This window comes from Terrapene carolina, unplaced genomic scaffold, assembly GCF_002925995.2.
Source record: "Terrapene carolina triunguis isolate 2854851 unplaced genomic scaffold, T_m_triunguis-2.0 Scaffold85, whole genome shotgun sequence".
Classification (NCBI taxonomy): Eukaryota; Metazoa; Chordata; order Testudines; family Emydidae; genus Terrapene; species Terrapene triunguis.
This window is the reverse complement of record NW_020664436.1, coordinates 62,145,459-62,167,207: the sequence shown is the minus strand read 5'-3', so window position 1 is coordinate 62,167,207 and position 21,749 is coordinate 62,145,459. Positions and strand designations below refer to the sequence as shown.

The 21,749-nt window shown below is 39.4% G+C and overlaps 1 protein-coding gene across 1 annotated transcript in view; it reads right to left on the bottom strand.

The window, feature by feature from the left end:
* The window catches only part of FAM184A (family with sequence similarity 184 member A), a 168,337-nt gene that overhangs the window by 64,748 nt on the left and 81,840 nt on the right, over positions 1–21,749 (bottom strand). The window contains exons 7-9 of the mRNA XM_024205389.2: positions 13,621–13,782; positions 11,600–11,725; positions 11,264–11,410 (exon numbers count right to left, since the gene is read on the bottom strand). Coding sequence (XP_024061157.2) covers positions 11,264–11,410; positions 11,600–11,725; positions 13,621–13,782 — 435 coding nt within the window. The remainder of the gene's footprint in view (positions 1–11,263; positions 11,411–11,599; positions 11,726–13,620; positions 13,783–21,749) is intronic.

The following is a 21,749-nucleotide window of genomic DNA, read 5'->3' as shown; positions in this document are numbered from 1 at the left end:
GGATGAAGCATGGGGGAACCCTGCCTACCTGAACACACAGGGTCCCCAAGGATTCCCAAAGGAAGGGTGAACTAGAGTGAAGTGCACTGGATTCACAGTGTTTGCTATTTTCTAAATTATCTGTACCAGGGGCAGGTAAACTTTTTGGCCTGAGGGGCAAAATCGGGTTTCCAAAATTGTATGGAGGCTGGTTAGGGGAGGCTCCCCAAACAGCCAGGCATGGCCAGGCCCCCGCCCCGCACCAGTGGCTGGCAGTGCTACAGCTGCACCACCCAGAGCACGAGGACAGGCAGCCGTGCCGCCCGGCTGGAGCCAGCCACACCACCGCGCAGCACAGAGCACCGGGTCAGGCCGTGGCTCTGCAGCTGCGCTGCTGCCCAGAGCATTGCACCGGTGGCACAGTGAGCTGAGGCTGCGGGGGAGGAGGAACAGCGGCAGGGGCTAGCCTCCCGGGCCAGGAGCTTAGGGGCCGGGCAAGAAGGTCTCGCGGGCCGTAGTTTGCCCACCTCTGATCTATACTCTCTTGTGCTTTCTCTCAAGTAAAGGGTAACTGTGTTTTAGACTCCTGTGCAAAGGATGTCTGCGTGCCTCTGAAGAGTTAACTTGTGAACCTTCAGAGCTCACAAGGTGCAGTTCTGGGAAGAGTGTGCATACGATATGGGGGAATCTGAGAGGGGAGGCAGTTAGACCATGAGGTCTCAGATCTCAAAAGGAGGAGTTAGAGGGGGGAGCTTCCGGACTTTGTAGGCATAAGGCACATGGAGATTCAGGGTTTGGATCCCCTCACAACAGTCTGGTGAGTGTCCAAGAGAGAGGAGCTCGACCATATCTGTGACACAAGGAATGTAGGTCATACCTACAGAATGAGCAACTATCCTGGAAAGTAGTGACTCTGAAAAGGATTTAGGTGTCATAGTGAACAATCAATTGACAATGAGCTCCCAGTGAGAGTCTGTGGTAAAAAAGGCTAATGCGATCCTTGGAAGTATAAACAGGGGAGTAATGAGTAGGAGTATGGAGGTGATTTTACCACCTGTATACAGCTTTGACAAGATCAATACTGAAACACTGCATTCAGTTTTGTCATCCACATTTTAAAAAGGATGTGGAAAAATTGGAGAGGGTGAAGAGAAAAGCCATAAAAAGACTTGAGGGCTGGAAAAAATGCCTTACACTGAGAGACTGAAGGAACTCAATCTGTTTAGTTTATCAAAAAGAAGATTAATAAATGACTGGATTATGGTGTATAAGTACCTACATTGGGAGAAAGAAACAGTTACTTAAAGGGCTCTTTAACCTACCAGGAAAAGGACCAACCACTGGAAGTTAAAGCCAGAAAAACTCAACTTAGAAATAAAGTACAAATGCTTTAACAAAGAGACCAAGCAATCTCGGGAAGTGATGGATTCTCCATCTCTTATATCTTCAAATCAAGACTGGAGGTCTACAGACTTTAGTTAACCACAAGTTATTGGGTTCATTATAGAGATAACTGGGTGAGTTCTATGGCTTATGTCATACAGGATGCCATATTAAGTTATCTAATGGTCCTTTCTAGCCTTAAAATCTATGAATATTTATGCTACAATCTCTTCTTTGTGGAAGTTGAAAAGTGACAGAAGCTAAAACAACATAACAACATGCACCCTATACTAGAAAGAGAAAAGTCGACAAAAACACTGTTCTAATATTGTTTACTATATTTATTAGAGCTGGTCAAAATATTTTTGACAAAACATTTTTCCATCGAAAAATTCCATTTTGTTGAATCCAAAATGTTTCACAGAAACACCAGTTTCAACAGCAATTATGTCAGGAAGGATTCTTGGGTCTAGGATGGATTCTGTGACCAGAGTGAGAGCAAGCATGAGGGAGCGAGCGAGAGAGAAAGAATCTCTCTCTCTCTCTACCCTGGTGGTTTTAGTACTAGCCTGTTGTTTGAGAGACCCAAGTCCCTACTCTGAATCAGGCAGGCTTATCCCTCAGGTTACAGAGATAGAGTGTGTTTTCTGCATATGCTCTCTCTTGCTCTCTCATATTTTCATTTCAAAACCTCAAAATGTTTTGTGAAACAGCATTGTTTTCTTCCAGCCGGCTCTAACAGATAAAAATTGTGGAAAAAATTGCAGTTGACAATTATTTAGGTTAGTGAAGTCTTGAGAAGACTATGAGAAACTTCAGAGACCCCAACCAAGCTAGGTGAATGGGCAACACAACAGGAGATGAACTTCAATGTTAAATGCAAAGCAGAGCACACTGGAGGGAAAAATCTGAACTACTGATATACCTTACGGGATTTTAAATTAAGAGTATCAATTCAGGAAAAAATAAATCTGGGTGTCGCTGTGAACAGCTCAATCAAGATCAATGTGCAGCTGCAGTCAAAAAACCAAACAAATGGTAGGGCACATAATGAATGGGATGGAGAATAATACAGAAAATATTATGATGTCATTATATGGGTCACCCTCAGGTAGAATATTGTGTGAACTCAAAATGGATATGGCAGAATTAGAGGAAGTTCAGAGAAAGACAGCAAGAAAAAGTAGGGTCATGGAAAAGCTCACATGAAGCAATAGAAAAGATTAGGATTGTTTACCTTAAAAAACTAGATGATTAAGAGGGGACATGATAAAAGTATAAAAAAATCATGAAAGGTCTAAGGCTTGTCTATACAGCAAGCCTCTAGAGAGAGTAGATCAAGATCTTTTCTCCCTGTCTCATAGTAGAACAACAAGGGGAAATTCCGTGAAATTGAAAGCGGGGTGTGTGGTGGGGGGAATTGATAATTCTACAAATTGATAACTAGACAGTGGAACTCATTGCCACTGGATCTTGCTGAGGCCAAGAATACAATGAAAATATGCAGTAGCTAAGAGAATATTCAGAGTTGTAATAGCAAATGCTAAAACAAGTTTTGGAAGAAATATAAAACTTCACGCTTTGGGGCATCCTTAACTTTTAGGAGTTAGGACAAAACTTTAATGGGTAACAGATTAGACCACATCTGCCTATTGGAGGATTTCTTGCATGCTTTCTCTGAAGCTCTTGGTGCTGGCCTCTATTGGAGACAAGATATATATGGACTTGATGGGCCACGGGCCTGATTCAGTATGGCAATTCCTATGTTCCTAACAATTTATTACCAAGAGGAGAGAAAAACTGGTATGTAAGCAATTCACTTCTACATTGTGTATGTGATGGCAAATATGAAATACATCTTTAAGTGAAATTCATATTTATTGTCTATATATGACTTTCAGGGCACAATTACTCAGTTTACAAGTAAACAATGCTGTTATTGTTTTTGTTTTAAACTACCAGTTCCAGAAGTTCAAACTGTATTCTTTCTGGCTCATACATCACCAACAATATTCAGGAAAAAAGCTGGATGTCTTTAACTATCACTAAAGATGTCAAAAAGCTTAGTTATTTACTATGTTTTCAGAGTGTTAAACATAAGAAATGAGGAATCAGATGGGTAACTGGTTCCAGATTTAGAAGGTTGAGAATTTGTGGAAGTGACAGTAGAACCAAAATCCACATCTAAGTGAGATCTGAAAACCATAGCTTCCATAGCCAGATGGGAGCCAATAGTATTCCTCTGGTGCTATTTTCTTTTTTTCAGGAGTGGAATGAGCATATAGGTGTACAAAAAACCTGGGGCCAATTAGAGCATATATTGCCCCTACTTCTGTATACTTTTGGTCTTACGAAAATTAAACTCATTTTTTTTTCTCTTGGCTCTTAAGGCAAAATAATTCACTGAAACAATTTTACTTGTGGCACCTTAGAGACTAACAAATTTATTAGAGCATAAGCTTTCGTGGGCTACAGTAGCCCACAAAAGCTTATGCTCTAATAAATTTGTTAGTCTCTAAGGTGCCACAAGTACTCCTGTTCTTTTTGCGGATACAGACTAACACGGCTGCTACTCTGAAACAATTTTGAATCTTTGAGTTATCATCTTGTATGCCTGTGCATACAGGCTCCATTTCCTAGGGTATTTATCTTCCCTATTGAATCAGTATGCAATGTTTGTCTTTTCTTTGATGTGAAGAGCATGAGCACACCAGACATGATTTTCTGGCAGATAAGAGGTGTGTGTGTCTTCCTGTGATGAGCAGTGGTACTTGTTCCCACCTTTTAATTCAGGTACATCATTGTGTGGTGTTGTTGATAAAAATGTGAACAATACTTGTAGTGTACTGTCATTTAGAAATGCAAAGAGACGAGCTGGATCACTGCTTCTTCTTTATTCCTGCCTGGAACCAAACATACTGTGGCATTTGGGATTTCAGATGTGCTTCCCATCTGTGCAGATTGGCATTATTTATGACAAGGATCCTTTCTGGTTCTGACATAGGATAGTCCATTTGAGTCTGTAGGGATCAAATTACAGAGTCTGGAACACTCACTCTGATGCTTAGTTTGGCAGAGATTGATGGCTGCAAGAGGATGTGGAATCTCTCTAGTGTCTGCAGGTTTGAAAGGCTGTGTGGGCCATTAGATAAGATTGAGGAAATATAGGTTCCATTCCTTGCTCGACCACTAACCTGCTAGAAGACCTTAGGAAAGTTACTTCACCTCTCTGTGATTTGTCTGTCTGGTATATTTAAATCTTTGTAGCAAGGGCTGTCTCTTACTACGTGTCTGTACAGTGCCTAGCACAATGGCGCTCCGATATTGGTTGGAGCCTCTATTATTACTACTATTATTTTAATTATTAATTAATTATTATTATTAATTACTGCAATAATAGCTGAAGTGTTGAAGTGGACCCACTGCATGTTTTCCAATCATGATATTAGCATGTCGGTGCTAGCAGATCTATCATACCTGCAATCTTCCTCTCTCTCTCTTCTGAGATTAAGATACTGTCTTTGGTTGAGTATGACCCTCAGATGTTACACCTTTTAAGCTGAGATCAGGACACTCTTTTCTTGGTTTATCACAAATCCTTTTTTCTGTAGGAAAGCTATTCACTTTGCCTATATCCTGGATTGCTTACTACCCTGAAGGAGACCTAATTAGTGAGTTGTCCAGGAACAGATAAACACAGATTCTCTGTTCTCAAAAGGCCACAACCAAACCCACTAAAACCATGGTAATAACCCTCAGCAAGGTCAATAGATCAAAAGGAAGGGCCCTGTACTAGAAGTACCTCTTGTGGTATCGAAAGTGTAGCTAGTTGCAAAGTACAGATATCCAGACACAGATGTAGAAATACATCTCCTTCAGATCTACAGATGACAGAAAATACTAAAGGGATAGGATTGCTATTACCAAAGTTAAGGTATACATCCTGAGCTTTGATTTTCAGGCTTTGAGATTGAAAACAGCTCAACAGGTTCATCCAAAAATCAAAGTTCAGTATGGAGACCACTGAGCCTAATTCTCATGTACATTAAGGGTATGTCTAACACTATGAAATTAGGTTGATTTTATAGAAGTAGATTTTTAGAAATCGATTTTATACAGTCGATTGTGTATGTCCACACTAAGCGCATTAAGTCGGTGGAGTGCGTCCTCACTACCGTGGCTAGCATTGACTTACGGAGTGGTGCACTGTGGGTAGCTATCCCACAGTTCCCGCAATCTCCGCTGCCCATTGGAATTCTGGGTTAAGCTCCCAATGCCTGATGGGGCAAAAACATTGTCACGGGTGGTTTTGGGTACATGTCGTCAGTCGCCCCTCCCTCCGTGAAAGCAATAGCAGACAACTGTTTTGCGCCTTTTTTCCTGGGTTACCTCAGAGCAACCAACATTCCCATTGTTATTGCTGCTTGCTGTGTGCTTCATAATATCTGAGAGAGTAAGGGGGAGACATTTATGGTGGGGTGGGAGGTTGAGGCAAATCGCCTAGCATCTGATTTTGAGCAGCCAGATACCAGGGCGATTAGAAGAGAACAGCAAGGTGTGCTGCGCATCAGAGAGGCTTTGAAAACCAGTTTCATGACTGGCCAGGCTTCGGTGTGACAGTTGTGTGTGTTTCTGCTGGATACAAACCCGCCCCCTTTGTTGATTTTAATTCCCTGTAAGCCAACCACCCTCCCCCCTTTGAAATAAAGTAACTATTGTTTTGAAACCATGCATTCTTTCTTAATTAAAAAAAAAATGAGATAACGGACAAGGTAGCCAGGGGGAGGTGGGAGAGGAGGGAAGGACAAGGCCACATTGCTTATTGTAGCCACACTAAAAATCAAACTGTTTGAATGACAGCCTTCTGTGGCTTGGGCCATCCTCTGGAGTGGAGTGTCTAGGTGCTTGGAGCCTCCCCGCCCCGCGTTCTTGGGCATCTGGGTGAGGAGGCTATGGAACATGGGGAGGAGGGTAGGCAGTTATACAGTGGATGCAGCTGGGGTCTGTGCTCTTGCTGGCTTTCCTGCAGCTCCAACAGACGCTTCATCATGTCCGTTTGCTCCCCCATTAGCCTCAGCATCGTGTCCTGCCTCCGCTCTTCACGCTCACGTAATTCTTTTCTGGCCTCTGCCACTGAATATTTCCATGCATTAAGCTGTGCCCTATCAGTGCAGGAGGACTGCATGAGCTTGGAAAACATGTCATCGCGAGTGCATTGTTTTCGCCTTCTAATCTGCGATAACCTCAGGGACAGAGATGATAGGGGGAGTGTAGAAACATTCTACGCTCTACAATTCTGGGGGGACTGCATGGTCACGGGTGCTGCTGAATTCGTCACACTGACCAAACAGGAAATGAAATTCAAAAGTTCTCAGGGCTTTTCCTGTGTACCTGGCTAGTGCATCGGAGTTCAAAGTGCTGTCCAGAGCGGTCACAATGGAGCACTCTGGGATAGCTCCCGGAGGCCAATACCCTCAATTTGCGTCAGCACTACCCCAAATTCAACCCAAAGTCGATTTTAGCGCTACTCCCCTCATCAGGGAGGAGTACAGAAATCAATTTTAAGAGCCTTTTAGGTCGACGGAAGGGGTTGGTTGTGAGGATGCATTCATTTTAAAATCGACCTAACGCAGCTAAATTCGACCTAACCCCATAGCGTAGACCAAGCGTAAGGCTCCTTCACACCATTCTAGCAGCGTGAAGGGACTTTATATTCTCCTTAAAAACCCATTTACACTCCTGAGTGGTAAATGGTAATGACAATCAGGTCCCTTAACATCTATAAAAACATCCTTATCATTTCCAAGCAGGGAATTGCAGTACACAATTGAGGTAGGAGGAAGCAAAATGGCTGTGACCCAAATCTTTGCTCAAACAAACAAACAAACAAACAAACCTTTTTTCTTGAAGGCCAGAAACCAAAGCCCGCCTCTCATTAAAAAACAATTATAAACAACAGATTCAGAAAAATTACGGCCATTTTAGAAATAAAACCAATCAAACATGACCGAGTACCTCCAGCCACACTATAATAAAATTAGCTACCAAAAGCCTGAAATATGTAGTTACCTCAACATTTGCCCATTTTTTAGACATGGACTGACCTCTTAAGGTCATTTAACATAAGGTTAGGTCCAACTTCATTCCAGAAATACAAACAACTTATTAAAGTGGCCTACACTATCACTCCACACACAGAGCACTTGTATGAAGAGATCTTCCTTCTTATTATTTGTTAGCTTTACATACTGAAATCACCTAAAACTGCCAAAAGTAGATGATTATTAGAACTACAGAAAGAAGACTGACAGAATCAGAAAAAAGCTACACAGAGCTACAGCAAAATCCCTTTGCCAATCACAGAGAAACAAGATGAAAATACTTAATCCATTTCAAGGTGAGAGTATGGGATGCAGAAAACTAAAGCAAAGCTGTCAGAGCCAGAAGTAAAAAAACCTGAATGCTCAATATGAAGAACTAAACCCACCAGACAAGATCACAATCCATAAAATCGCCCAGCAAGGTCAGACTTTACTAGAATATAGTCAATAGCACACAAGAATCCCAACTGAGGATCTGTTTATGAAAAAACAACAAGTGAAGAAAAATGGAAAATGTCTTTTGCATTGTTTTAGCTTCTAATTAGTCGTCTGTCTCCACACGCTGTCATGGTGTGGCATAACTCTTATTTTGTGTGGCTGGGCACAGGTGAATAAACGTAAAAGAGAGAATAAGCATTTTAACATACACAAATTGTCTCCTACGCCCACAATTCTCTTCTTACCCTGAGAATAACCTCTCTTCCCTTTTACCATTATTTTTCTGGATTTCTCTGTTCCAAAATCTTATTCAGGAAAAGAAAAAAAATCCCTAAAGTACATCCTCATTTCCAACAGTCATAAACTGGTATTTTTACACTCCAGAAAAACAGGCAAGCTTTATTACAACTAGGCTATCAAGTGATTAAAAAAATTAATCACAATTAATCATGTGATTAAAAAAATTAATCGTGATTTATCGTGCTGTTAAACAATAGAATATCATTTATTTAAATATTTGTGGATGTTTTCTACATTTCCAAATATATTGATTTAAATTACAACACAATACAAAGTGTACAGTTCTCACTTCATGTTATTTTTTTATTACAAATATTTGCACTGTAAAAAACAAAAGAAATAGTACTTTTCAAATCACCTAATAAAAATACTGTAGTGTAATCTCTTTATCATGAAAATTGAACTTACAAATGTAGAATTATGTACCAAAAATACCTGCATTCAAAAATAAAACATTGTAAAACTTTAGAGCCTACAAGCCCACTCAGTCCTACTTCTTGTTCAGCCAATCATTAAGAGAAACAAGTTTGTTTACATTTGCAGGAGATAATGCTGCCCGCTTCTTGTTTACAATGTCACCTGAAAGTGAGAACAGGGGTTTGCATGACATTGTTGTAGCCACCGTCACAAGATATTTATGTGCCAAATGCGCTAAAGATTCATGTTCCTTCATGCTTCAGCCACCATTCCAGAAGACATGCGTCCATGCTGATGACGGGTTCTGCTTGATAATGATCCAAAGCAGCGTGGACTGACACATGTTCATTTTCATCATCTAAGTAAGATGCCACCAGCAGAAGGTTGATTTTCTTTTTTGGTGGTTCGGGTTCTGTAGTTTCTGCATCAGAGTGTTGCTCTTTTAAGACTTCTGAAAGCATACTCCACACCTCATCCCTCTCAGATTTTGGAAGGCACTTCAGATTCTTAAACCTTGGGTCGAATACTGTTGCTATCTTTAGAAATCTCACATGGGTACCTTTTTCGTGTTTTGTGAAATCTGCAGCGAAAGTGTTCTTAAATCAAACAACATGTTCTGGGTCATCATCCGAGACTACCATAACACAAAATATATGGCAGAATGTGGGTAAAACCATGGAGCAGGAGACATACAATTCTCCTCCCAGGAGCTCAGTCACAAATTTAATTAACACTTTTTTTTTTAAACAAGTGTTATCGGCATGGAAGCATGTCCTCTGGAATGGTGGTCGAAGCATGAAGAGGCATATGAATGTTTAGCGTATCTGGCACGTAAATACCATGCTATGCCGGCTACAAAAGTGCTATGTGAACGTTTGTTCTCACTTTCAGGTGACATTGTAAATAAGAAGCGGGCAGCAGGATCTCCTGTAAATGTAAACAATTTTGTTTCTTTTAGCGATTGGCTGAACAAGAAGTAGGACTGAGTGGACTTGTAGGCTCTGAAGTTTTACATTGCTTTGTTACGGAGTGCAGTTATGTAACAAAAAAAAAATCTACATTTGTAAGTTGCACTTTCATGATAAAGAGTTCGCACTACAGTACCTGTTTTAGGGGAACTGAAAAATATTATTTCTTTTGTTTGTCATTTTTACAGTGCAAATATTTGTAATCAAAAGTAATATAAATTGAGCATTGTACACTTTGTATTCTGTGTTGTAATCAATATATCTGAAAATGTAGAAAAACATCCAAAAATATGTAATAAATTTCAATTGGTATTCTATCGTTTAACAGTGCGATTAAAACTGTGATTAATCACGATTAATTTTTTTAATCGCGATAAATTTTTCTAAGATAATTGCATGAGTTAACTGTGATTTAATTGACAGCCCTAAATACAACACATCTTGTTAAGTATCAAACATAATTAAAGTATTTTTAACACAAATAAAAAAAACACACAAAGTTTAGCATGTTTTGGCTGATGTACCACTTTTTAAATTGAGCTCCTTTTGGGAATGTAACTAAGAATATGCCACTTACAAGCTGAAAAAATGGGAATAAAATGAGTCTTCGAAAATAATACTACTCAAAATGAGAATGAACTCAAAAATGAGAAACAAAAGTCCTTGATTACATTCAAGCTGTAAAAAATAATTTAGGTCAAGATTTTCAGAAGCCTCCACCTTTATGGGCACAAATGATAGCATTTACAAACTTAACTTTCCTACAGTGTATAAAATCAGGTAATTAGATGGGGAAATACTAACATACGCACCCATAATTAATTGTGAGCACAAAGCTGCACATTTAAGTTTTTGAGCTCTCAAATTTGAAGCCATGGCTGAAGCAGTCACAATACAGGCACAAAAATAACATGTGTTTACTAAATCATTTCCAAAAAGCTATTCCTTTCTGTCATTAAAATTATGTTTGGCCTTCTCTTATCCTTATTTTTCATCCAAGTAGTCAATCAAATCAATGCTACTTCACTACTCGCATTGCAAGAAAGTATAAAACAAAGAATTTGTGTGAATGATTAAAAGGGGGAAAGCACTGTATTATAGTAAATATTAGCATGAATACACACAGTAGCTACAATTAAAAAGGCAGCATTTACAAAGATTACCACACAGTAGTATCTAGATTACTATAGTTTCCCCCTATATTTAGGGCAGGAGATAGCTGTAGTAAATGTGTGGTGATACTAGTAATTGGCAAATTTTGACTTTTTTAATGGTTTCTACTGTACCAGCAATGTAAACATGTATGATACCTCCAAATAATTACAAATCTAACTAAGCAATATAACATACATAAATACCTACAACAAGAAACATTAATAGGTAGAGAGGCAGAAATCCACAGAGCGGGGATAAGAATTCCAAAGAAATGAAAACAGTTTCTTCATGTTCAGTAACACAAGAGTATATACTCTCTCTCATCATTTTAATGAGTAAGAAAAAATTTCTCATTAATCAGTATTGTTATTTTTGAGTAACCTGTAATGAGTTACCATCATCCAAATTACACCTAGAAACAAGTTTTATACTGCTTTCATACAATTAGTCAGTAATAAACCATCAGCAGCCTAAATCCAAATTATAACATTCCTCTGATACTGAACTAGCCATTCTAGTTACCTGGTCTAAAAGATCTTCCACCTTCTTTTGCCATCCATCCCTGGCAGCATTTTTTTCGCGTTCTTTCAGTTGCAAGAGCTGAGTCATGGCTGCCTTTTTATCCTCTTCATGCTGAAGCCTCAACTCTTCACGAAGTTTACTACATTCCTGTCTGAAAGCAAAAGTAACATAACTAAAACATGATCTAGCCTTTCATAAAAATTAAGAAGTATTTATTGAGAAGTGAATTTGAAATGCTTATATAATTACAAAAATCTTTGCTGTATATTGCATTAATAATGACTTGTTGCATTTAATGCATGCTTTTCTTTCCTATTTAAAACAAAGAAAAAACACTTGCCGAAGATTTTCTGTCCATTTTATTTCTAGGTCACGAGCCATTCTGTCAACTTTCATCTTTTCATCTTCCCTCATGGCAGAAATCTTTGCTTCATGCTGCTGTCTCTCTTGTTCTAGTTCCCCCTGAAAATACAAACTTTATAAGAGACTCAGCAGCTGCAAAAAAATATTTTGAACAGAAATCTTTCTCTGAATCAAAATAAAATTCCAGCCAGTGTATACAACTAGAATTGACATTTTTGGTCATTAAACACTTGTTTACAGGTGCCTTATTTTAACATGATTAAAAGTATAAAATAATTAATAAAGTAATTCAAAAATCTGACTCCTAATGAAGACGGTTTTCATTGTTATTTTCAGTTCCACAAATATTTGATCTATCTGAATTATGCTTCTGTCATTACATTTCTGACAAAATATTTTTTAAAATTTATTACATATTTGAAATTTTTCAAGGAATCATTTATGCAAGTAATGTTTGTTTGTGTGTATCATATGCGAGCGGTTGGCTGCAAGTATTCAGCACTTGCAATTCAAAATTTGAGCTGTTTTGATCAGATACGATGTTAACATGGTATGTTTTTCTGTTCCTTGCCTGGCAAGGCATAATTATAATAATCAAGTTTTTGTGGTGGACACTTGTAATCAGGAATTCAAAATTCATTTTTTATGAACATTTTGAAATATTTGCTTAAACTTCATAGTTACAATAAACATTCCTGCCAGCAGTATTTGCTTTATTTATGAAAAGCCAACACATAAAGCATGTGGAGAGTATCAGAGGGTTTTTGTTTTTTTTACATGAATATTCGTGGGACATTTTTTGCAGTATTCACCCTTCTCTAACCAATACATTCTAAAACGTGCTGAGACAATTGCTAGTACTAACCATTTCTTAAATGTGAACATTTAAATTTCAGATGCTTATTCTTTCTGAATGCACAGTGGTTATCTGAAAGTTACAAGTTGGAACAAAAAAGATGCTATTACTAAACTAGCAACCTGTACATTGAATCTTTTAATCTTTTACATTGGGCCCTGGCAAAGACAAGCATTTTGCCGAATAGGGGATGGGATTATTCACATTTAAAGTTAAGTATTTGCCTAAATGATTTTCTATGTAAAGGATATTTTCCATAGCAACCACGTATGACATCACAAATAGGGAATTATGATTTTAGGTAGGGAATAAATAACAAAACCAAATAAAAGCTGAAAATGCTGTTTTCCTTTTCAATAAAAATTAGTGGAAAGAAAATATGACAGTACACAATAAGCAAATTGGTCTCTAAATAGCCTACATTTCTGTGACGCCTCAGTAGGTTTTTATAAGGAAATTAACTGAGGGAGCAAGGAGTCTTTTCACGTACATACGCACACACATAATTTAAGATGCAAATCCTACAGCAAATTTAGTTCACAAAACAACAAAAACAAATTATATGTTTATATTGCAGACTAAGTCAGAGGTTCACCAAACATTATAACTGTTTTTTGTTGAATTTAGTTTCAAGAGAAGAATATTCTTAACACCTTGATTCACTCTACAATAATTGTGAACCTTTGCACATTTGCTTTCTGAAACTTTCTTACTCAGTCTTTTACGGATATCTTCCACTTTTAAAAAGAAAACTTTTAAAAAGGACATGTCAATTAGATGTTCATTATTTCATGGTTTGAGCCACATGAAGTGAAAACCAACAAGAGTTAAACACAAAATTCTAGCTCTAATAAAGCTACTCAGAGTTGTTTACAGTACAATTTCAATTAGCTAGAGAAAGATGTATTTGTAGCAACACTCAGTTAATAACAGAAATGACCTTTTAAAATATTCATATCTAATTTTTATGTCCTAAGACTTGAAATGAAAAAAAAAAGGGAAATCAACTTTTTTTTAAATAGGGCTATATGAAGCCACTTGTTTAATATATCCATTAAACCAGGTCTTGACATTTAAAAAACAGTCAGAAAACACTAATTGTGTTTTAAATCATTTGCTTTCCCCATCATGTGGTTACCTCAACATTATACAATGAATCCGTGGTCTCTCTCAGCCTTGCTCTGGTTAACTCTAGTTCTTTTTGGAGTATTTCCTGGGTTTCCTGAAGATTGGAGATGTGTCCTTCTGCAGTACCAAGGCCCTGTTCACTTTTTCTTACTAGGTCTTGTAAACGACACACCTACAATATAAAGAAATACAATATTTTCATAATTATTACTAATGGCAACCAAACAAAATCAGCCTCATATCTTTCACTCTAAGGATACGTCTACACAAGGATAAAAGACCCACTGCATGGCAAAAGCTGGCCCAGGTCAGCTGACTCAGGCTGGCAGGGCTCAGGCTGTGGGGCTAAAAAAAAAAATCACTGTGCAGACATCTGGGTTCAGGCTGGAGATCAGGATCCGGGATCCTCCTCCCTTGCAGGGTCTCGGAGCTCAGGCTTCAGAGTGGGCCTGAGCATCTACACAGCGATTTTTCAACCCTGGAGTTAGAGCCCCACAAGCCAGCGCCAGCCATGGGTTTTTGATCCCTATGTATACATAGCCTAAGGGTTTTACTTTAGTGAATACTATTCTCTTCCTTGTAAATCAGATTTTTTTGTGTGCAACCTATTTTCTCTTTAATATGACTATTTTCATGTACTGACAGGCAGAATTCCTCCTACGTATTTAAATTTACAATATTTGTATGATTAACTGAACACCTTTAAAGGAAAAGGTATCCAAACCTACACTTTGAAACATTTTGTGAGGAATTTTACAGAATATAAATAGGAGGGGCTCATGTTAGAGTGTTTTGGGGGGCAGACTGCTAAGGTGGCACCCAAACAAGCAGTAAGAGTGGAAGAAGTAGCGGTGCTCTGAAATGGGGTGTGGAATTTAGGGACTGAACTAGGGATACGTAGCAAAGAATTGAGGTAAGAACACATGAAAAATGGGTTGGGCATTGGTATTGCCTGGGCCACTTTGCACCTGCAATCAGGTTCTGCCTGTCCCCAACTCTCATTTTGACCAAATATGGTCTTGTTCTCTGGGTGCTAGCTCATTCCTTCCCTCTTCTCCCCCATTTCACTGTTGCTAGACTCCCAGTCCTCCTCACTATGAAAGAATAGCAGGTGTTGTTCTACTCCTCTTGAGCCTGGTCTCACTTTTTGTTAGCACAGTGTCATAGTTCAATGCTGTTGTATTAAGGAAGTTAAGGCAAAAAAGACTGAATTAAAAACATGACACCAAGGGGATCCCTGGGACCTGGCAGCTTTAGACAGCAGAGTGAGAGAACAGCACGGGACATGTTGGCCCCAGTGGTAGGTGCAACAAGGAGGGCGGGAGGAAAGGATTAGCAGGTGAAGTACTTAGGAGAGCCCCCACAGAAGCAGCAACAATCATGAGCGGGCGCAGCAGGGAACAGGTGAAATGCCAATGGGACTTTCATCCCCTGTCAAAAGGCTAGCAAAGACAGAGGGAAAGGGTGAAACTTGATTCTGGCCCCAGGGTCTGAGCAGAAGCTGAGTGGAAGGTTGGGAAACAGGAGAATCACCAAGAGGAACTTACGCTACAGCGAAAAGAGCAGCCAAAGGAATAAAAGTGATGGAAGACTAAGTGAACCGCTCAGAAAAGCCCCTGACCACGCAACAGACACAGGGAATTCCACCCCCTTACTTGATGTATTTTAACCATTAAGTAGGACACATTTTAATACAAAAAAACCTCTAACACACTACAAGAATGTTACATTAAATTCTTTATTTGAATAAAATTCAAATTGTTAGAAGTCAAGAAAATTAAAGAGAAAAGGATCTAATGGTGACCTTAAGAATTCCTCCATTTCAAGTATACAGTACAAAGTACAGTAACTCCTCACTTAAAGTTGTCATAACTATAAAGGGAAGGGTAACAGCCCTCCTGTGTACAATACTATAAAAATCCCTCCTGGCCAGAGACTCAAAAATCCTTTTACCTGTAAAGGGTTAAGAAGCTCAGGTAACCTGGCTGACACCTGACCCAAAGGACCAATAAGGGAACAAGATACGTTCAAATCTTGGTGTGGGGAAGGCTTTTGTTTGTGCTCTTTGTTTTGGGGGTTGTTCGCTCTTGGGACTAAGAGGGACCAGACATCAATCCATGCTCTCCAAATCTTCTGAACAAGTCTCTCATATTTCAGACCTGTAAGTAACAGCCAGGCAAGGTGTGTTAGGTTTATCTTTGTTTTCTCAACTTGTAAATGTACCTTTTGCTAGAGGGTTTACCTCTGTTTGCTGTAACTTTGAACCTAAGGCTATAGGGGGTTCCTCTGGGCTCTTTGAATCTGATTACCCTGTAAAGTTATTTTCCATCTTGATTTTACAGAGATGATTTTTACCTTTCTTTCTTTAATTAAAAGCCTTCTTTTTAAGAACCTGATTGATTTTTCCTTTTCCAAGGGGATTGGATCTGGACTCACCAGGAATTAGTGGGTGAAGAAGTCTCTCAAGGCTACCCAGGGAAGGGAGTTAGCACTTGGGAGTGGTGGCAGCAAAACCAGATCTAAGCTGGTAATTCAGTTTAGAGGTTCTCCTGCAGGTCCGCCACATCTGTACCCTAGAGTTCAGAGTGGGGAAGGAACCTTGACAAAAGTCATCCTGGTTAATATTGTTTCGTTGTTATGTTGCTGATCAGTTAGGGAACATGCTCGTTTAAAGTTGTGTAATGCTCCCTTCTAACGTCGTTTGGCAGCCGCCTGCTTTGTCTACTGCTTGCAGGAAGAGCAGCCCCTTGCAGCTAGCTGGTGGGGGCTTTGAACCAGGGTGGTCCGGCAGCCCCCTATCAGTACCCCCTATCAGCTCCCTGCTCCCCTAAGTTCCCTGTGCAGCAGCTGCCTGCAGTTCAGCTGTGTCCCTCCCCCCACTGCCAAGTGCTGCTCCTGCCCTCTGCCTTGGAGCTGCTCCCCAAGACTCCTGCTTGCTGTGCCGGGGGGAGGGAAGGAAGAGGGGGGCTGTCAGGGTGTCCCCCTCCACCCTGCTCCTGCACCCCGCTTACCCCATCTTCCATAGAGCAGGGCTCAGGACCGAGGGAGCTTGCAGCAGCTGTGGTCTCAGCAAGCTGATCTAATTAACAAGGCAGTGTACTTAAGGGAAATGTGCATATCTCCCTCCATTCCTGCTGCCTTGCAGAGTGAGAGAGTTAACCCTTGAGGGCTCAGCCAATTGCTAGTTCATCATTTAGCAGTAAGGGAAATATCCCGCCCTCTGATTCCTCCACCTCAACCAAGCTTCCCAATAATCATCACTGTGTACCAGTATTAAATTGGTTGTTTAAAACTTAGAGTGTGTGTGTGTGTCTCTCTCTCTTTGTCTTTTGTCTGGTGAAAAAAAATTCCCTGGAACCTAACCCCCTCATTTACATTAATTCTAATGGGGAAATTGGATTCGCTTAACATCGTTTCGCTGAAAGTAGCATTTTTCAGGAACATAACTACAACGTTAAGTGAGGAGTTACTGTATGCAATCGTTAACCCTGAGCAATGTGACATAGTAGTCCGCAAATATTTATTTTACAAATATGAGTAAACTTGGTTTCAATATTTGGGGCACAGAATTAAGATATATATTTACATGTTTTAATAGTTATTTACAATTACTAATATTACCAACAGTTGTTGGTATTTTTCCTCAACATTAAAGAGGAAAAGATGATCAGTTATTAGTAATTTGTTTTCTGGACTTCCATATCCTAAGAACATAAGAAAGGCCATACCGGGTCAGACCAAAGGTCCATCTAGCCCAGTATCCTGTCTACCGACAGTGGCCAATGCCAGGTGCCCCAGAGGGAGTGAACCTAACAGGCAATGATCAAGTGATCTCTCTCCTGCCATCCATCTCCCCTCTGACAGACAGAGGCTAGGGACACCATTCCTTACCCGTCCTGGCTAATAGCCATTAATGGACTTAACCACCATGAATTTATCCAGTTCTCTTTTAAATGCTGTTATAGTCCTAGCCTTCACAACCTCCTCAGGTAAGGAGTTTCACAAGTTGACTGTGCGCTGCATGAAGAAGAACTTCCTTTTATTTGTTTTAAACCTGCTGCCTATTAATTTCATTTGATGACCCCTAGTTCTTGTATTATGGGAATAAGTAAATAACTTTTCCTTATCCACTTTCTCCACATCACTCATGATTTTATATACCTCTATCATATCCCCTCTTAGACTCCTCTTTTCCAAGCTGAAGAGTCCTAGCCTCTTTAATCTCTCCTCATATGGGACCCGTTCCAAACCCTTAATCATTTTAGTTGCCCTTTTCTGAACCTTTTCTAGTGCCAGTATATCTTTGAGATGAGGAGACCACATCTGTACGCAGTATTCGAGATGAGGGCGTACCATCGATTTATATAAGGGCAATAATATATTCTCAGTCTTATTCTCTATCCCCTTTTTAATGATTCCTAACATCCTGTTTGCTTTTTTGACCGCCTCTGCACACTGCGTGGACATTTTCAGAGAACTATCCACGATGACTCCAAGATCTTTTTCCTGACTTGTTGTAGCTAAATTAGCCCCCATCATATTGTATGTATAGTTGGGGTTATTTTTTCCAACTTTACATTTATCCACATTAAATTTCATTTGCCATTTTGTTGCCCAATCACTTAGTTTTGTGAGATCTTTTTGAAGTTCTTCACAGTCTGCTTTGGTCTTAACTATCTTTAGCAGTTTAGTATCATCTGCAAACTTTGCCACCTCACTGTTTACCCCTTTCTCCAGATCATTTATTAATAAGTTGAATAGGATCGGTCCGAGGATTGACCCTTGGGGGAACACCACTAGTTACCCCTCTCCATCCTATCTAGATTTTTCTCGTAAATGTTGATACACAGGCAGCAGTACCAATGAAAAGAAGGCACCTCAGTTCCTCCTGTTCTGGGTCTTTCTTTGCTTCTTTGTCTCTTGGTTTCCTTAGTTGTTATTTTTATTAAATATGTATTAAAAATTGAAACAGAGGAAAAACTAAAAGCCAGCCAAGTCCAAGAATGCCAGGAATAATGATGTGTAGTTGCAGCCATGTCAATCAACAATCCCCCACCCCAAACACACCTTCCAAGATCCATAGATCCTACATATGCCTATCACAACCTGTGGTATACCTCATTCAGTGCACTAAATGCCCCAACAACTATGTGAGTGAAACCAGACAATCACTACGATCTCAAATGAACTCACACAGGAAAACGATAAAAACACCCTATTCACCTATGGGTGAACACTTTTCACAAAGCGACCTATCAGTCCGCATCCTCAAAGGAATCCTGCACAACTCTTTCCAAAGACGAGCCTGGGGGCTTATATTCATTACTCTGCTAGACACTAAAAATCATGGACTGAACATAAACACTGTATTTATGGCTTATTACAACAATCTATAACCAATTAACCCCCTCTTTTTGTCCTATGACTGCAAAGGTGTTAATAGGCCACTCTACCTTGAATGGTTGATTACAACACATACTAACTACTTATGCTAAACAATCTGTCCCAGTGTCAAAGCAAAATGAAAGGTGGAAGTTTCTTTCTCATACCTGTACAAGTGCTCTGTGTGGCTCAAAAGCTTGTCTCTCTCACCAACAGAAGTTGGTCCAGTAAAAGATATTTCCTCACCCACCTTGTCTCAGGAATAATAAAAACACTATTGAATTAGCTGGGGGAAAAGTGTTAATCAAAATCAGAATGATGAGTGATGATGTATTAGCTAAACAGAGTTTTGTCTAATTCACAACTGGATAGAAATCTCCAAGGAAACCTAGATGTCACAGGAGATGGCACTTTTGATTCATTCTGAGGCGATTTTTCCTCTGAGGCAATAACAAACCAATGATCAAGCATGGTGATAAAGATGTTACTGAAAGTGCCTGTCATCTTTTGAAAATAATGTAAAACTGAAGCCCTGAATATCAGTTGTCCTTACAAAATCCCAAAGCAATTTTTGCAAGAGGCACAGCATTAACCTTGGTATCCTAGAGAAATTTCAATCTGAATAATTAAACTTTGCTTACTGTAGTTTCAACACAGCCCTCTGGTTGCAATTCAAGTAACAAAGCACAAACTCAGGAACTATATTAGCACTATGGAAACAGTTTAGTGCTCTTGCTCTTGAGTCCAGTCAATATTTATAGTTGTGAAAATGATCTCTTAGCCCTTTTAGAAAAAAGCAAACATTCAGGGATCCCTGATTAGGATGTCGCTGATGAGAAACTACTTTCTGTCCCTTATGTTTCCAACTACAGGTATCTTCTGGAACCAACTCTACAGGCACTGACTGAGAGTCTAGAGCAGCACTACTATCAAAGCTGGTAAACCAATTACACAGATGTATCATTACCCCTAGTTTACAGATGGAGAGACTGAGGCACAGAAAGGTGCACTGACTTATTCAGTGTCACACAGCAAGTAACTTCACCTCTCTGTGCCTTAGTTTCTCCAAATATAAAATACATATTCACCTTTGTACAACACTTTGAGATCTATAGTTGAAGAACACTATAACTGTTATCCCTCTTGGTGGGACGGGACTTCTTTTAAAAGCCTAATATAACAGGAAAACTGCATTAGTCTCTTATCTGCCCTGGACCATTGGTTAAAAAAAAAATATCGTCAGGCTTCTCCGCTGGGGCCTCCTTGTCATAAAATTCACTTTGCCTCAGATTCTGGGTAAGGAATCGGTTATCTGCCCAGATCCTTGAGGGCTACACAGGGCCTTGAGGCAGGAAGTAAAAAGTGTTTCCAAGGTGGCCAAGGATAAGCTCAAACTATAAGGCTATGGTTTTTCTGCTTAACTGCTTTCTTGCCCATTATCTTCTTTATTTCAGTCATCCCTTAGAGATGCAGCTAAGAAAATTAAATTGAGAAACAAGGAAGATGAATAAAAAATTAAAGAACTTAAGTGCTACTCTATTTGAGGCAGTCCAAAAAAAAAAAAGCGGAAAGAGAAAGACAAGTGCTGAGATGAGTAAAGAGCAGAAACAGGAGGTATCAGAAGGCCTTATTTTCATTGGTAAAGCTACCTGTCAGTCAGAAGCAATGGAGAAATCTCTTCAGTTAATACTGATGGAGCTGAAGCTAAAGAAATAAAACATTAAAACAAAAATGCACATATACTTTATTATGCAAGAGGCAAAACCAAAAGAGCTGTTTCTCTTCTCGCATTCTCTCTCTCCTTTTCTAACATATATTACTTTTTATACACCGTAGCTTATTTTTAATTGTCAATAACTTGGTCTCTTTATAAACATTATGAAATAAAAGATACAAAGAGGATCAGTTGTGACTAGCTGCTAAAAATGGCAAAGATCATGTTAGAAAACAGCAAGCAATTTCTGAAAACATCCAAAAACCAAGTACATTTCTTCTTTTATTTCTCTCCTATTTTAACAAATTATCTAACTGATAGATGCAAGATATTTCTGATTTTCTGTAGAGCACTAGTGTTTCAACCTCACAAAGCCTGTGACAATGGGCCCTCTGATTTGGGAATACATGTGAATCTCAACTTTAATTAAAAAAAAAAGTTTCCATTTTCATTGCAAAGATATCCTTGAAACATTAAATCAATATGAACTGAAATAAGACAAGTATCAGAGGGGTAGCCGTGTTAGTCTGAATCTGTAAAAAGCAACAGAGGGTCCTGTGGCACCTTTAAGACTAACAGAAGTATTGGGAGCATAAGCTTTCGTGGGTAAGAACCTCACTTCTTCAGATGCAAGTAATGGAAATCTCTAGAGGCAGGTATAAATCAGTGTGGAGATAACGAGGTTAGTTCAATCAGGGAGGGTGAGGTGCTCTGCTAGCAGTTGAGGTGTGAACACCAAGGGAGGAGAAACTGCTTCTGTAGTTGGATAGCCATTCACAGTCTTTGTTTAATCCTGATCTGATGGTGTCAAATTTGCAAATGAACTGGAGCTCAGCAGTTTCTCTTTGGAGTCTGGTCCTGAAGTTTTTTTGCTGTAAGATGGCTACCTTTACATCTGCTATTGTGTGGCCAGGGAGGTTGAAGTGTTCTCCTACAGGTTTTTGTATATTGCCATTCCTGATATCTGACTTGTGTCCATTTATCCTCTTGCGTAGTGACTGTCCAGTTTGGCCAATGTACATAGCAGAGGGGCATTGCTGGCA